Raw genomic sequence first — 12,304 nt, forward strand, 5'->3', positions numbered from 1 at the left:
CGTGAGCCACTGCATTCCAGCCTGGGTCACGGACCTGGTGGCTGGTGTAATCTACAAATAGGCAGCAGGAGACTCAACATAAAACCAGAATTTTAAAAACTTTAACAATTTATTAATCTTATTTTCTAGTAAAATATTCACATAATGTCAAAAGAATGGAATGATAGAGTCAACTACCTTTAATTAATTCCACATAAATATTTAAAATCTAAAAACTTCAGGAGATCAGGAGACTGAGTAGAAATGTGATTCTTCAAAGCAAGTATTGCTTTTCCCTTGTCCTGAATGCAGTCCGTCATATGACCAGTAACTTGCATATGCCCAAATGTTTGCCGAGTGTCTTTTAAATACGCTTTCGGTGAGCCGTCGTCAGTCAATCCAAGAAGAAGATGTTGTTGAACTGCGTTGCACAGAGTTTCTTGACCTCTTCTGCAAAACCGACAGACAACAGTGAGGAGGGAAGCGGCAGCCACTTAAAAGGTTATGTGACATATAATTAAATTCTTCTTGGGTAAAATTAGGAATAGATATTTGCATTGATTTTGACCTTAAATCCCAGAAGACTAGGCAAGAATCTTGCTCTGTCACCCAGGCTGGAGTGTAGTGGTGTGATCTGGTGTGATCTTGGCTCATTGCAGCCTCCACCTCCCAGGTAGCTGGGACGACAGGTGCACACCACCACGCCCGGCTAATTTTTGTATTTTTGGGTAGAGACAGGGTTTCGCCAGGCTGGTCTTGAACTCCTAACCTCAGGTGATCTGCCCACCTTGGCCTCCCAAAGTGCTGGACTGCAGGCATGAACCACTGTGCCCAGCCAAGAAATGTTAACAAGAGGGGAGAAAACCACCTAAGAAACCTACCAGGCCTCAGTAGTTCTGAGCATATAACACTGCTGCCCAGCCTGAGCAACTGCAAGCAAAGTGCCCAGGACACCCGGGGAGGGGGTTAGAAGCACGAGGCTGGCGCTGTCGTCATCCTGGGAGAACTGATGGAACAACAGAAAAACTGACAGCGCCCCGCAGACATGTCAGGATTTTGGTCTTATTGAATTCAGTTTGGATCAGGCTTGTATTAACTGATGTTTCTAATGCACACAATTACTAATGCAAGTGTTAATAATAGAAAAATGTAGTATGTCCGAGAAGATAAAAGGGGAAAAAAAAGACGCTTACACTGAATTTCCACACAGTGTACATGTGTATGGGGCATCGCCCAAGGGGGCAGCTCTGCCGAGGTGCGGTCCCCTCTCTCCAGGGCAGCCGAGCTGTCAGCAGAGCAGCTGCTGGGTCACCCCGTGAGGTGGGCACGGCTGGCCGCTTTGGCGGGAGGGCAGGAGAAAATGCCTTATCATTCTGCCGGTGTAAAGAGGGATCGTTGTAAACGGCCACATGAACCTGGCAGCTTCTCCCTACAAAAGATACGTTTATATCACAGGATATTAAAAAAGGACATTTGGGGCTGGGCAAGGTGGCTCCCGCCTGTAATCCCAGCTCTTTGGGAGGCCGGAGGATCGCTTGAGGCTTGGAGTTTGAGCCCAGCCTGGGCAACAGAGCAAGACTCTGTTGTTATCCGGGTATGGTGATACATGCCTGTGGGCTCAGCTACTCGAGAGGCTGAGGTGGGAGGACTGCTTGAGCCTAGGAGTTGGAGGCTGTGGTGAGCTATGATTGCACCACCGCACTCTAGCCTGTGTGACAAAGTGAGACCCTGTCTCCAAAAAGGGGACATTTCTTAATACACAGTAAAGTTATTATTATTATTATTTTTTAGCATTGTAGAAAATAATTTTCTTTGGGCCATTGTCAAGTTTCCTGTGCTACAGGAAAGTCCTGTCAGTTTTCCAAGAAAGAGAAAAGGGACCAAATGTTGAAAATGTTGAGAGGCACCTGCTTACAATCTCAGCAGACATTGGTTCTATTTCTCATGTTTCTATTTTTTAACCAGGTTTAATACAGTGAAAAAACAACTTTTCCATATCAGCAGCATTAAAATTCTCCTGAAATACCAAATCCTACTTACCATTTACTTCAATCAGGTTTGCATTTTTTTGATTCAAAATAACATAGAGCTCCCGCCGATCAGACTTCTTTCCAACAACCCAGTAATCACTCATGGCCTTCACGATGATCTCCTCATCCTCATCCACTCTGCAAGAGGAGAGTTCAGAACGCGCCGTTCGTTATTCCTATGGCTAGACTGGGAAAGCAAGCATTCCAAAACGAGAACAGGAAATGGAACGGGCGCACGTGGCATTTAAAAGGCTCAGGGAGTCCTGGGCCAGGGAACCGGTGACTTAGGGGCTCCCAAGTGTGTGTCTGGAAGTGGCGCCCATGAAGGTGGTTCAAGCTTGAACCCCATGGAAAGGGCTCTGGGTCATTTGGCTTTGAAGGGACTTTCCGTGTCTTTTTTCTTAGAAAGGGGACACCTGATTGGAGAAGTGGCTGGAATCACCTGGTGAAGTCACTGTTGATGTCACCGAGAATCTTCATTAAATCCGGGTGCACGGAAGTGAGTGACACACTGGGCGTTTTCCTCATGTGAACTGTGCTCTTCTCGGCCAGATTCATGTGGTTGAAGTAAATAAACTTAAACTGGGGTTCTTTCTCAGACCTGTACAAACATGTCACAAAGACGGTAATACCCTGGATGGATATAACCAAACAATACAACTAGATTCTTTTTTAAAATTTGAGATGGAGTCTCACTGTCACCCAGGCTGGAGTGCAGTGACACAATCTCGGCTCACTGCAATCTCCACCTCCCGGGTTCAAGCGATTCTCCTGCCTCAGCCTCCTGAGTAGCTGGGATTACAGGTGCCTCCCACCATGCCCGGGTAAGTTTTGTATTTTTAGTAGAGACGGGGTTTCACTATGTTGGCCAGGATGGTCTCGATCCCCTGACCTTGTAATCCACCCACCCCGGCCTCCCAAAGTGCAGGGATTACAGGCTTGAGTGCCCGCGCCCGGCCCAGCCCTCTTTTTCTAAACAAAGTTTCACGGGAGCATCGCCATCGCTACATGTTCATGTGTTGTCTGCTTTCCCACCAAAATGACAGTTGAGTAGTTGTAACACATACATCTACATACAGCCCGGGACGTCTGAAATGCTTCTTATTTGGTCCTTTACCGAAAAAGGCTGCCGACCCTGCGTTAGGAGAGTAACATCTCATTCCTCCCCCAGTGCGGGGAAGGAGCGTCCCGTGGAAGTGAACCTGCCTCGTGACCGAAGCCTACGACAATATGTATGTAACAAAGCTTTTCCTCATATCATCCCCAGTGGAAATCATCGTAAAACACAGTCGCCTTTTCCACTGCAGTCTAATGAACATTTTAAATGGGATATACCTTTTTATTTCCTAAACTGACTAGGCAGTGCTGTGACACTGCCTCCCAGGTCAGCGTCTGTGACCTCCTCGGGGACCTAGTGGGAAAAGCTGAGCCTCGCCCCTCCCAGGGCCCCTCCCCTCCCCTCACTGCACCCTCACTGCACACCCTGGGCCTGGGATGGAGCCTGAGCACAGCCCCGCCCCGGGCTCAGAAGCCTCCTCTGCTTGCTTCGGGGTTAGCAGCCATGTTCTGGAGGGCTGGGGGTGCCGGAAATCCGACCTCCGGACAAGTGGGGTACTACTGAAATACTCTACATCTAGGCAAAGAAAGAACGTGGAGGATTTAGTTTCCAGGAACATGAAAAGAAACTTCTTATAAAACCAGATTTTGTTTTCAGTAGCTCCCTAAGGCTAAGGAAAGTATAATGACAAGAAAAACTGGAAGAAGTTGCAAATTTAGTCGTCTGCATAGACAAGGAACTTAAATCGGGTGTAAGCTTCTATCCTCAAAACACTCTGTGGGGCCAGGAGCGGTGGCTCACGCCTGTAATCCCAGCACTTTGGGAGGCCAAGGAGGGAGGATTGCCTGAGCCCAGTAGTTCAAGACCAGCCTGGGCAACATGGCGAAACCCCGTCTCTACCAAAAAATACAAAAATTAGCCAGGCGTGGTGGCGCACACCTGTAGTCCTAGCTCTACAGCCAGGAGGCTGAGGTGGGAGGATCACTTAGAGCGTGGGAGGTCAAGGCTGCAGTGAGCCATGATTGCGCCACTGCACTCCAGCCTGGGCAACAGCAGGAGACCCTGTCTCCAAAAACCCACAAAAAAAACACAAAGAACAGGTGACGCGTTCTCTATGGTCACTACACTTTGTCACTTTCCATCTGTTAGTTGATAACCTGCATGATCCAAATCGATTTAACTCACTTATGCCTCCTTCACAAAGGAAAACCTGGTATTTTTATGGCCAAATAATTTAATGATTCAGCAGCACTGTCAACGTGTAAGCTACTGGCCAGGCGCGGTGGCTCATGCCTGTAATCCCAGCACTTTGGAAGGTTGAGGTGGGTGGATCACCTGAGGTCAGGAGTTCAAGACCAGCCTGGTCAACATGGCAAAACCCCATCTCTACTAAAAAATACAAAAATGAGCTGGGCATGGTGGCACCTGCCTGTAGTCCCAGCTACTTGGGAGGCTGAGGCAGGAGAATTGCTTGAACTCAGGGGCTGAAGGTTGCAGTGAGCTGAGATTGTGCCACCGCACTCTAGCCTGGGTGAAAGAGTGAAAGAAACTCTGTCTCAAAAAACAAAAACAACCAAAAACCAACGAAGATGTAAGCTGTTGACAGCAGTAATCCACACACCAAAATCTACACGTGCTTTCACCTTCCCTCGCTTCTGCACTCTCAGAGGCCCACGCTTATACAAGACCACACAGAAATAACATATGGGCCGGGTGCGGTGGCTCACACCTATAATCCCAGCACTTCGGGAGGCTGAGGCGGGCGGATCACAAGATCAGGAGTTCGAGACCAGCCTGATCAACACGGTAAAACCCCATCTCTACAAAAACACAAAAATTAGCCAGGCATGATGGCATCCAGCTCCTCAGGAGGCTGAGGCAGGAGAATCGCTTGAACCTGGGAGGGCAGAGGTTGCAGTGAGCCAAGATCATGCCATTGCATTCCATCCTGGGCAACAGAGCGAGACTCCGTCTCAAAGAAAATCCAAAACAACAACGTATGAACACAAAGAACATGAGCTTATGCAGAAATGCACAGCATTTTAGTAACTTCTCCAATGTGTAGAGAGCCCATTTAAAAGTAGGACTCAACTTCGCAAAGGGCTTTCCATGACCTCACTTTTTACTTTATAATAACTATTTTATATTGAGAAAAGATAGGGAAGGCCGGGTGCTGTGGCTCACAATTGTAATCCCAGCACTTTGCAAGGCTGAGGTGGGTGGATCACTTGAGGTCAGGAGTTCAAGACCAACCTGGCCAACATAGTAAAACCCTGTCTCTACTAAAAATATAAAAATTAGCCCGGCATGGTGGTACATGCCTATAATCCCAGCTACTCGAGAGGCTGAGGCATGAGAATCGCTTGAACCTGGGAGGCGGAGGCTGCAGTGAGCTGAGGTCAGGCCACTGCATAGTCCAGCCTGGGCGACAGAGTGAGACTTTGTCTCAAAAGCTAAGGAGGAAGAATTTAAGGACGTTTCAGTGTCTAGAGAGTTAGAGGAGCGAATCCTGCCTCTCCTACTCAGTGTAGACCCTTCAGGCTGCCACATTGAGTACCCAGGCCCAATGCCCCACATCCCAGCCAGTTTCCCCTACACATTTTCACACAATGAGAGGCAAAATGCTTTCAGTCTGCGCACACCAAAACCATGCTGACTACTGCCCATGTGAACGTAACCATCTGGGCCAGTGAAATGGGATGTTCCAATCAGCAGGGAGCTGAGGGAAGGTATTTAACAGAAGACCCAGCCCCAGCTGCCATCACGGGGCAGAAAAACTCAGGTCGGCTTCCCCAGGACCCTTTCCAACAGGCCTGAATGGCACGTATCACCGTTCTCTAGATCCCACGAGAGCACAGGACTGTTAACACCACCCACATCTGTAAGAAAAACTACGCATGTTTTAAAAGTCGCTCAATGCGTGAACGTGAACAGAAAGCGAAGTACAAACCCAGACATCCTCTTGTTGATGTTAAACTGCTCGCAGATGTCAGAGGCCAGCACCGTGAGCTGGGGCCCGACGACGCTGTCCAGTCTTCGGCAAAAATCCAGTGTTGGCTGGATAGAGGCTGGCAAGTCATGACAAAACAAACCGGTAAGATTCATGTGACTGTCCGATGCTGAACAACTATTCAAACGAAAACCTCACTGATCTGGGAAAGCAAACGATGAAACGCTCAGGCCCCTCCTGCTCCTCAAATACAAGAGAAACAGAAGATGGAAAACCGGTTACGTTTCAGATGGAAAAAGGCAAAGACCTCTCACTGTGGAAAGGTGACTGAGGTGGACCCTGTGGGGTGGTAAACGGCTGCCGACCCCAGAAACGCCTCAGAAGGTCGTGTGTTTATTTAACAAACATTCCACAGCACTCACGGGCCAGGTGCTGTTTGGTGCTTCACACACACGACCTCATTCCATCCTCAGAGGCCCCCGGTAGAGGTGCCACCGCTGTCTCCAGCTCGCGGTCGGCGGGGCACAGAAAGATGCCCACATTCTGCTGACAAGTGGGACGACTAGGACTTAAAAAATACGAGCAATGGGCCGGGCGCGGTGGCTCAACCCTGTAATCCCAGCACTTTGGGAGGCCGAGGCGGGTGGATCACGAGGTCAGGAGATCGAGACCATCCTGGCTAACATGGTGAAACCCCGTCTCTACTAAAAATACAAAAAACTAGCCGGGCGTGGTGGCGGGCGCCTGTAGTCCCAGCTACTCGGAGGCTGAGGCAGGAGAATGGCATAAACCCGGGAGGCGGAGCTTGCAGTGAGCCGAGATCGCGCCACTGCACTCCAGCCTGGGTGACACAGCGAGACTCCGTCTCAAAAAAAAAAAAAAAAAAAAAAAAAAAAAAAAAAAAAAAAAAAATACGAGCAATGGCTAGTTCAGGAGCCAGGGGGGTCCCAGATGGGGAACAGGCTCCTCTCTGTGCCTCCACATTGCTGACGACAACACATTTATCATTTAATGGGCTGGGTGTAGGGGTTCCCACCCGAAATCCCAGCACTTTGGGAGGCTAAGGTGGGGGGATCACTTGATCCCAGGAGTTAGACACTAGCCTGGCCAACACAGCGAGACCCTGTCTAAACAACAACAACATTAGCTGGGTGCGGCCGTGTGGGCTGGCAGGTCCCAGCGACCCGGGAGGCCCAGATGGGAAGATCACTTAAACGCAGGAGGTCGAGGCTACAGTGAGTTACGATCGTGCCACCGCTCTCCAAGAGTGAAACCCCGTCTCAAACAAAAAACCCCCAAACAACTGAAACCCCCAAAACATATAAGAATAGGACGCAGCAAAGTACAAAAAGCTTAGGCTGAAATGAGACGAAGGCGCGTACCCACCGTCGATCATAAAGCACACAGCCGCACTCATGGCCTGGGAAGAGAACAAACCTAAGGTTATGAAACGGTAGAAAAAAGGAGACTTTCATATAATCACAATCTGTTCAAAGTCGACAGGGACAAATCAATGGTAAAAAGATGTTTTTCAGTCAACCAGAGCCATCTGGACACAGGCTGCCCATTCCGTGATGCCAGAGGAGCGCTGTGCACCTTGTCAGGTGTGACGGTGCCTGTGGGGAGGTGACCACAGACGTCCTCCTCAGAGAGCACAGGTAAGTGTCCGTGACTGACGTGAGGACTTAAAATGCTCTTGCAAACCCAACAACACAACACAGAGAGGCAACAAAACCAGAATCTTATTCACTTGTGTGATGGGTACTTAGGGGTTCATGGTGTTCGTCTCTCTGTGTATATTCCAGAGAGAACTGGCAGAAACTGTCAATTATTCTGTGATGATTTCCACTGACACAAGTTTACAAAGACAGTAAATGGATATCACCTTGTCTCACTTTATTATAGCAAATAATTGCAGTTATGACATAGACATAGCAACCTACAACAACCAGGACCAGAGATAACCAAAAATGTTTAAAATTTATCGAAGCAATTATGGTTAAAAAAGGCTCAACAGGCCGGGCGCGGTGGCTCATGCCTGTAATCCCAGCACTTTCGGAGGCCGAGGCAGGTGGATCACGAGGTCAGGAGATCGAGACCATCCTGGCTAACATGGTGAAACCCCGTCTCTACTAAAAAATACAAAAAAATTAGCCGGGCGTGGTGGCGGGTGCCTGTAGTCCCAGCTACTCGGGAGGCTGAGGCAGAATGACGTGAACCTGGGAGGCGGAGCTTGCAGTGAGCTGAGATCACACCACTGCACTCCAGCCTGGACGACAGAGCGAGACTCTGTCTCCAAAAAAAAAAAAGGCTCAACAGAACATCAAGCCTGACGATGAAAGCCACAGACTTCCTTCTCTGAGCCCTCCTCCCTGGCAACCACTTTAAACTGTTATTAGACAACGGGCTTATCCTAACTCTTTAGCGTATCCTCTTTAGACATCGTATTGACTTCCTGCTCATGTCATGACGCGTGTGACCCCTCATCTGCCTTCCCCCCTCCTCCTCTACGGTTTACAGCCATTCTATTTCCTCCGCTGGCTGCCTTCCACCAGCCACAGGCCTCCGCTCCTGAAATCACATTCCCACCTGCCCCAGTACCTCTTCCCACTTCAGAGAGCGAGATCTTGTCTCAGAGATGAAAGATCTCAAATCAGTGACCTGACCTTTCGTCTTAAGATCCTGGACAAAAGGAGTCAACTAAACCTAAAGCAAGTGGGGCCGGGTGCGGTGGCTCACACCTGTAATCCCAGCATTTTGGGAGGCGGAGGCGGGTGGATCACCTGAGGTCGGGAGTTTGAGACCAGCCTAACATGGCGAAACCCCGTCTCTACTAAAAGTACAAAAAAATTAGCTGGGCGTGGTGGTGTGCGCCTATAATCCCAGCTACTCAGGAGGTTGAGGCAAGAGAATTGTGTGAACCTAGGAGGCAGAGGTTGCAGTGAGCCGAGACTGTGCCAGTGCACTCCAGCCTGGGTGACAGAGTGGGACTGTCTCAAAAAAAACAACAAAGAAACCTAAAGCAAATGGAAGGAAATACTAAAAGATGAGATAAGAAACAAACTCAATAGAGAAAAATCATAGAGAAAATAAATGAAACCAAAAGTTAGTTCTGTGAAAAGACCAACACTGAAAAACTTTTCCTTTTTTCTTGTGAAGATTCCAGAAGTATGAAGAACCTTCAGCTAGACTGTAGAACAAGAAACAAACAGAGAAGACTCAAATTACTAAAACCAGGAATGAAAGAGGAGACATCACTACTGACTTTACAGGAAAAATGAAGGCGTATCCGGCTTTACCTATAATACCATGAAAACCCGTGTGCTGACAAATCAAATCAAATTGAAGCAGACAAATTCCTAGAAAGACACAAACTACCAAAGCTGACTCAAGAAGAAACAAAATCAAACCTCTAACAAGTAAAGAAATTAACTTATTTATGCTGGAGGTTGTAAATCTTTTCTGTGAAAAATGAGACCTTGGCGATGACCTTCAGCAGGATATAAATAACTCCCACAAGCTTAGTGTTCCAATAATGGAATGCTATGCACAGTTAATTAACTTTAAAACTTCCCACAAAGAAAAGCCCAGATGCAGAGAGCTTGACTGTGAATTCTATGAAACATGTAAAGAGGAATTAACACCAGTGCTTCACTGTCTTCCAAAAAAATAGGAGGGAACACTTCCCAACACATTCTATTGGGCCAGCATTGCCTAAAGATATCACAAGAAAACAAAACTACAGGCCAATATCCCTTACAGCCCAAGCCCGTACAGCACCCGCCCCACCTCTGGAGGGCTGGAGACTAAGGCCGGCCACACGGGGCCAGCTGTGTCTCTGTGGCCAATCCCCAGTAAAAACTCTGGATCTCGAGGCTCAGGTGAGCTTCCCTGGATGGCAGCACTCCATAGAGACTGCCATACATCCTCGATGGGGAAACAGGCACTGTGCTGTCCGCATGACCCCAGCGGGAGAGGACAGCCAGAAGCTCACACCAGAGCGGGACTCCATCTCAAAAACAAAAACCAAAAACCAAAAACCCAGAAACCCAAAAAACCAAACAAACCTAAAGCAAATGGAGTCCTTCCATTGGTGGCTCCTGGGCCCTGCCCCATGTGCCTCTTACCCAGGCTGATTTTAACCTGTATTCTTCTTTCACCGTAATAAACCACAGCTGTGCGTACATTCTTCCTTATCCCTGGTTTTGCTTCCCATGGTTTCGGTCATGTGAGGGACAGTGTAATAAAATACTGCGGTAAAGGGGAAGCAAACCACATTCTCATTACTTTTATTGCAGTGTATTGTTATTGTCCAATCATGATTACTACTACTTTTTGTGAGATGCGGTCTCACTCTGTTGTCCAGGCTGGAGTACAATGGCACTATCTTGGCTCACTGCAACCTCCACCTCCCAGGTTCAAGCGATTCTCCTGACTCAGCCTCCTGAGTAACTCGGATTACATGTGCATGCCATCATGCCTGGCTGAGTTTTATATTTGTAGTAGAGGCAGGGTTTCACCATGCTAGCCAGGCTGGTCTCAAGTTCCTGGCCTCAAGTGATCTGCCTGCCTCGGCCTCCCAAAGTGCTGGGATTACAGGTGTGAGCCACTGTGCCCGGCCTTATTATTGCTATTAATCTCTTACTGTACTGAATATGTATAAATTAAACATTATCACAGGCATGTATGTACAGGAAAAACACAGTCTGTGAAGGGTTTGGTACTGTCCCTGGTTTCAGGCACCCCCTGGGGGTTCTGGAACACATGGCCTTTGGCTCGGGCGTACTGCTGTAGAAAGCCTTTTCTGAGTCCTGTAGTACTTCTAGTGAACTCTTACCCTAAAGGTGGTCATGGGGACTCCCAAACTCGCAGCTGGTGTCAGAAGTGAGGATGGTCTTGGAGACTCATGAACTTTGCAACTAGAAATCACTAAATTGTACATTTTAAGTGTACAAGGGTGAGTTGTACGGTACGTGCATTGTATCTCAAAGTCATTAAGAAAAAGATTAAGGACCCTTTAACACAGCGACAATCCCATTATCACGCCCCAAATTATGTCTATAGATTGACTCTAAAAGCAGAAGTGCAATCAACAGCATATTACACACCAGGCTTATGGAGATTTCAGAGTCATTACCTAGGTCATTCAAAGGGGAATGATTTTTTTCTTGAGATGGGGTCTCGAATTTTCGCCTGATCCACAAATGGACATTCTTCCTACTCCAATTCCTGCTCTAAATTACACCTCCAACATTTTGGTTTGCTTTTTCGACCACATCTTTTTGTAGGCTCTTCCTGGAATCTCCCCTTCCCTACCTCTGTCACAGCCCAACTTTGACTCTCTCTCAAGCACACCACGTGATGAACGAAACATCTTTTTATTTTGGCGGCTTGAACCCTGGAGCCCTCCCTCCTCCTGCTCGGTCACAGAGGTGCTGGGGTTGCGGTGTTGCCAGCAGACCTTAAGAGCCTGATCACCCCAAGATTTCCTTGTACCGTCTCATGCGTGAGAACTACTGCTCTGGATTCCCAACTGTTCTTTCCTGGTTTGTTCACTTATTCTGCTGACGGATGACCCTGTGTGACACCCTGAGGAAGGGTGCATGAGGGTAAACTTTTTGAGGCTTTTCATATTTAACTTTTTTTTTTTTTTTTTTTTTTTGAGACAGAGTCCTGCTCTGTTGCCGAGACTAGAGTGTAGTGGTGTAATCTCAGCTCACTGCAACCTCCACCTCCCGGGTACAAGTGATTCTCCTGCCTTAGCCTCCAGAGTAGCTGGGATTACAGGCGTGTGCCACCATGCCCGGCTAATTTTTTGTATTTTTAGTAGAGACAGGGTTTCCCCATGTTGGCCAGGCTGGTCTCGAACTCCAGACCTCAGGTGATCAGCCCACCTCGGCCTCCCAAAGTGTTGGGATTACAGGCGTGAGCCACCGTGCCCGGGATAATGTCTTCCTTTTGTCTCATCTGTGGTTGACAGCTTGGCGTGGCAAAGAACTCTATGCTCAAATTCATTTTCTCTCAGAATTCTGAAAGTCTCTCTTCCACTGTCACATAATGTCTGGTGCTAGATATGAAACTGTTGATGCCAGTTTCATTATTTTTGAGACAAGGTTTCACTCTGTGACCCAGGCAAGAATGTAGTGGTGTAGGCCGGGCGCGGTGGCTCAAGCCTGTAATCCCAGCACTTTGGGAGGCCGAGACGGGTGGATCACGAGGTCAGAAGATCGAGACCATCCTGGCGAACACGGTGAAACCCCGTCTCTACTAAAAAATACAAAAAACTAG

The 12,304-nt window shown here is 48.1% G+C and overlaps 1 protein-coding gene across 1 annotated transcript in view; it reads right to left on the minus strand.

Annotated features, from left to right (window-relative positions):
- Positions 1 to 90: 90 nt before the first annotated feature.
- The window catches only part of LOC112621763 (vacuolar fusion protein CCZ1 homolog B-like), a 29,096-nt gene continuing 16,882 nt past the window's right edge, over positions 91 to 12,304 (minus strand). The window contains exons 11-15 of the mRNA XM_025381138.1: positions 7,403 to 7,436; positions 6,017 to 6,134; positions 2,452 to 2,610; positions 2,020 to 2,147; positions 91 to 429 (exon numbers count right to left, since the gene is read on the minus strand). Of these exons, the coding sequence (XP_025236923.1) occupies positions 374 to 429; positions 2,020 to 2,147; positions 2,452 to 2,610; positions 6,017 to 6,134; positions 7,403 to 7,436 (495 nt within the window). The 3' untranslated portion in view covers positions 91 to 373. The remainder of the gene's footprint in view (positions 430 to 2,019; positions 2,148 to 2,451; positions 2,611 to 6,016; positions 6,135 to 7,402; positions 7,437 to 12,304) is intronic.

Source organism: Theropithecus gelada, chromosome 3, assembly GCF_003255815.1.
Source record: "Theropithecus gelada isolate Dixy chromosome 3, Tgel_1.0, whole genome shotgun sequence".
Classification (NCBI taxonomy): domain Eukaryota; kingdom Metazoa; phylum Chordata; class Mammalia; order Primates; family Cercopithecidae; genus Theropithecus; species Theropithecus gelada.